Raw genomic sequence first — 4,028 nt, 5'->3', positions numbered from 1 at the left:
GTTTCTGAACGAGCATTTTTTAACAAAAATTATAATATCAAAATATTGCATGCTCACTAAAATTTATTTGACAATGTTCAATATGGATCAAACTTTACATAGCCAATTTAATTTTGCTTCTAACAAAAAATGAAGATATTGAAGACTCGAATTTGAAAATCGAGCGGCTTTGTTGCTTTGGGGTTCCGGTACGTTCTGGCGCATGCGTATCTTATTTTTTTGCACATGCGCGCTTTTTAGTTTCGGATATTATGGCGCTTTCGCAACGTTGCGTGCGACGTTGAAGAAAAGGGAAGATTTTGGTTTGTCCCTGTGATTTGTCCCGTAGTTCCATTGCAGAGCATTTTTTCCCCACGAAAGAATGTCTATCATGTTAACCATGTTAACCGTCATGATAATTCACATGAATCGTGGTCGTTTCGCGAGTGAATGAATGGGTAGCCATTTTTAAACTTCGCACTCTGCTGTACTTTTGAAGTCACAGAGAGAAGATGGCCCGACGGATTCTCGTCGAATTTAGTTCTCTAAGCGCATGATATCGAACGGACCGTGCTCGTCGTGAAAAGAAAGCAAAAAGTTGTAGTTTCTCGTCCCAAGAGAGAATTCTATCTGACTTTCTAGCGAACGGTGCTGCAGCGCAATCACTCCGGCACCGTGAGATTTATGAAACGGTGAACTGTCAACACCTCTAAAATATCGCAGAATGTGATATTAGCCCGAGCATCCACTCATTCCTGTTGAGACTCGCGAGTTCTGGAATGTCACCCGACTGCTGCCGGTGAAAAACGTTTGTGTAATTTTGCATTGGATACCGGAGATTTCGACCGAGGTTTCGAGGGTCGGACGCACATCGGCTTCAGCGATGTCGGTTTTAATATGCGACAGGATAGAAACGAGAGACATCCTGGAGTGTCAGTGCTAATGTCAAGTCCTCATAATAATGGCAGATAATGTACTCAGAAAACCGCACAAGCTGCTGCCTGATGGTAATTTTAACCACAATTTTTATTGCTTTTCTCTCTTACATTCTTCGCCGATTAGTTTCCCACTTCCTGCATATATCATCTTCCCGTTCCTTGTAAAGGCGCACATGTAGTCATCATAACCTAACTTTTTGCTTTTTTTTTAAACTAATGATATACAAGTTAAGTTTTGGCCTTGACTGATACTAAAATTACGGTATGAATAGCTGCATTTTTTCGGTACGAATATCGTAACCAGATAAATGAGACCTAAATTCGTTCCGAAATTTGTTGTGAATGATCTAATATAGGGGGGGGGGGGGTCCAATCTTAGGCTCGATTTCCTGTTTTAGCAGATCTTACCATTTCTATCATTCTCCTGCATGCGACTTTCCCCATTTCCATCTATGATTCTCATTTTGACGTTTAAGAGAAAAAACAATCTGGAGAGTTTTCCTTTTGACAGTGTCAACATTGCGCACACGTGAGTCAGACTGTCTGGTTCTGACAAATTTTTACTGGTTTTATTTCAAGAGTATTTTAAGTAGTCATGAACAATTTTCATTCTTTCATCCTAGTTTTTAGTTCTGGTCAATTTTCAAATATATCTTTTTATTTGAGCAGAATAGTTTTGACAATTAATTTTTTTCCATTTTTATAGGTTGATTTTATAGCAGAGAGCCGAACGAAACAATATAGTAGAATAATAAATAAACAATATAATAATATAAAATAAATTTTCGTTACTTTACGTTAATGTTTACTGCAATTTCCTTTGTTTTCGTTACTCATATTGCTATCAACGAAATTAACGTTTCTTAGTAATAACTTTTAATGCATAACTGTATTAACTGAATACCTGAGAAAGCGATATAGATATTGGAAAATTTCTAGTATTCACTCTAGGAGGCTTATCAAGTCAAAGTTTAACATTCTTTGAAAATGTCAAGGTCAACTCTACTAAGAGATCTAAAAGTCGAAATTATGAAAATTGACACAACTAGGGTGCTTCAGAGGATTCACCAGGTCTCTCAAAATGTGTTTCGGAGAAAGCCAGGATTGTCCAGATTCACCAGGAGGCTCACCAGGTCGAGTTTTATTATTCTTCGGAAGCACTTTCCCTCTATTACTCCTTAGGGATCTGAAAAACGTAATTATGAAATCTACGATAATCCAGGTGCTTCAGAGTATTCACCAGGTCGCTCAAACATATTCTTCGAGGAATTTTGAGTCTGTGTCCTTGCGAAGGCTAAATTAAGTGTTTCCGAAAAAGTAACGATGATCTAGGAGCATGCAGGGTCGAAATTTCAGTTTCCTCATAAATATTTGACAGTTAAGCCTTCTAACACCCTGAAAAAAAGAACGTTTAGTTTCTTTTTGTAAACACAGCCTAGTCTTACATTTTTCTGCATCATTTCGAATTGAACGTAGTAAAATATGTTTCAGCGTCCTGGTGAAGTCTGGATATTCTTACTTTTCCACAAGTAAATTTAATCTTTGCACAAATGTAAGATCTCAAAATTCCTCGAAGAATATGTTTGAGTGACCTGGTGAATCCGCAGGAGCACACGGGTTTTTGTAGATCTCGTATTGAGGACTTAGAGATTCCTTGCGAGGGTCTGCTCCCAAATTGCCTACAAAAAATGATCAAACTCTACCTGAAAAGCCCGCTGGGGAGCTCGAACTATTCATAATTGGGACTTTTATAATTTCATAATTGCGACTTTTACATCCCTTAGAAGGGTTTATCCCGAAATTCCTTCGATGAATGTTAAAATTCGACCTGGTGGACCCTAGATATTTCTCCACTATACAATTTTCTCGTGTTGGACATTTTTTTAAACCATTATTAACAGTAGTTATATAGAAATGTTAATTTCGTTATTTTATTTAGTTTTATCCTTTTTGTAATGAGACAAAAGTAGAAATAATTCTTATGGTTTATGACAATAACGAAAAATAATGATACCTTTGATATTTCTAAAAATGACGTATTCTAACGTAACGAAAATTTCGTTCGAATTCCTGTTTTATAGAATATTTTTCAGAAAGTATCAAGATGGGTGTGTAAACTTTTCTCAAGGTTTTTCTATATTAATCTGCAAACATAAAAATTGATGAAATTTAAACTTTTTGAATTTTCTATTGAAATTTCAAATTATGTCCCTATCAAGAGAAAGTTATTTATTTCATTCTTTAAAAAAAAAAGGTTTAGATTGGAATTATTATAGAAAAATGAATATTTCCGATAAAGATCTATTTGTTAGGTTTATACCTTTTTAATGGTATATAAATACAATTCTTTAAAGATTTTAAAGAAAATTTTGAAAAGATTTTTGAAAATTATAATTATGTCGAATCAAAATTAAAAATAAAAGTTAATCTTCAACCAAATAGTTGAATTTTTAAACAAAAAGGATGAATTGTCAATTAAAAATGTAATTGTTGATATTTCAATCCAAGAAGATTCTGAATTTTAAATTAAATGCTGTTGTATTCATCCAAAAAATAAAACATTTTCAACAAACTACTTAAATCTTTAAACAAAAAATATTAAATTTCAACCAGTTGTATTTTTAACCAAAAAAGGTTATATACTTTTTAAAAGAGACGAATTTTCTGCAAAAATGTTAATTTACTAACAAAAAATACGACTATTTAACTAAAAGTGTTAATCTTCAATAACAAAAATGACTTTTTAACCAAGTAGTTGATATTTCAAGACAAAAATCTATAATTACAATTTATAATTTTAATTAAATTTCTGCTTAAAAAGGCGAATTTTCAACCAAATATATACATTTTAAACCAAAGAGATAGATTTAAAACTTAAATTTTGAATCTTCAATCAAACAAGTAACTTAAACAAAGTTGTTTCACTTTTAATCAAGTAGTTGAATTTTCAAACAAAAAAATGTAATTGAATCCTCAAATAATAAAGACGAATTTGCAACCAAAAAAGATTTTTCAGTCAAGAGAAAAAAATTTGTAGGCAAATTATAATTTGAAGGGAAAAATAATTTTTAATCAGAAATCAAAATTTCCAATAACTATTTATTTTAATAA

General features: G+C 32.8%; 1 protein-coding gene across 1 annotated transcript in view; it reads left to right on the top strand.

Moving 5' to 3' along the window:
• The first annotated feature begins 258 nt into the window (after positions 1–258).
• LOC117166960 (protein bunched, class 2/F/G isoform-like) overlaps positions 259–4,028 on the top strand; it is a 21,697-nt gene continuing 17,927 nt past the window's right edge. The window contains exon 1 of the mRNA XM_033351456.1: positions 259–986. Within this exon, the coding sequence (XP_033207347.1) occupies positions 941–986 (46 nt within the window). The 5' untranslated portion in view covers positions 259–940. The remainder of the gene's footprint in view (positions 987–4,028) is intronic.

The sequence above is a fragment of the Belonocnema kinseyi genome, chromosome 2 (assembly GCF_010883055.1).
Source record: "Belonocnema kinseyi isolate 2016_QV_RU_SX_M_011 chromosome 2, B_treatae_v1, whole genome shotgun sequence".
Classification (NCBI taxonomy): Eukaryota; Metazoa; Arthropoda; class Insecta; order Hymenoptera; family Cynipidae; genus Belonocnema; species Belonocnema kinseyi.
The sequence above is the reverse complement of the archived record's forward strand: the minus strand, read 5'-3'. Positions and strand labels throughout refer to the sequence as shown.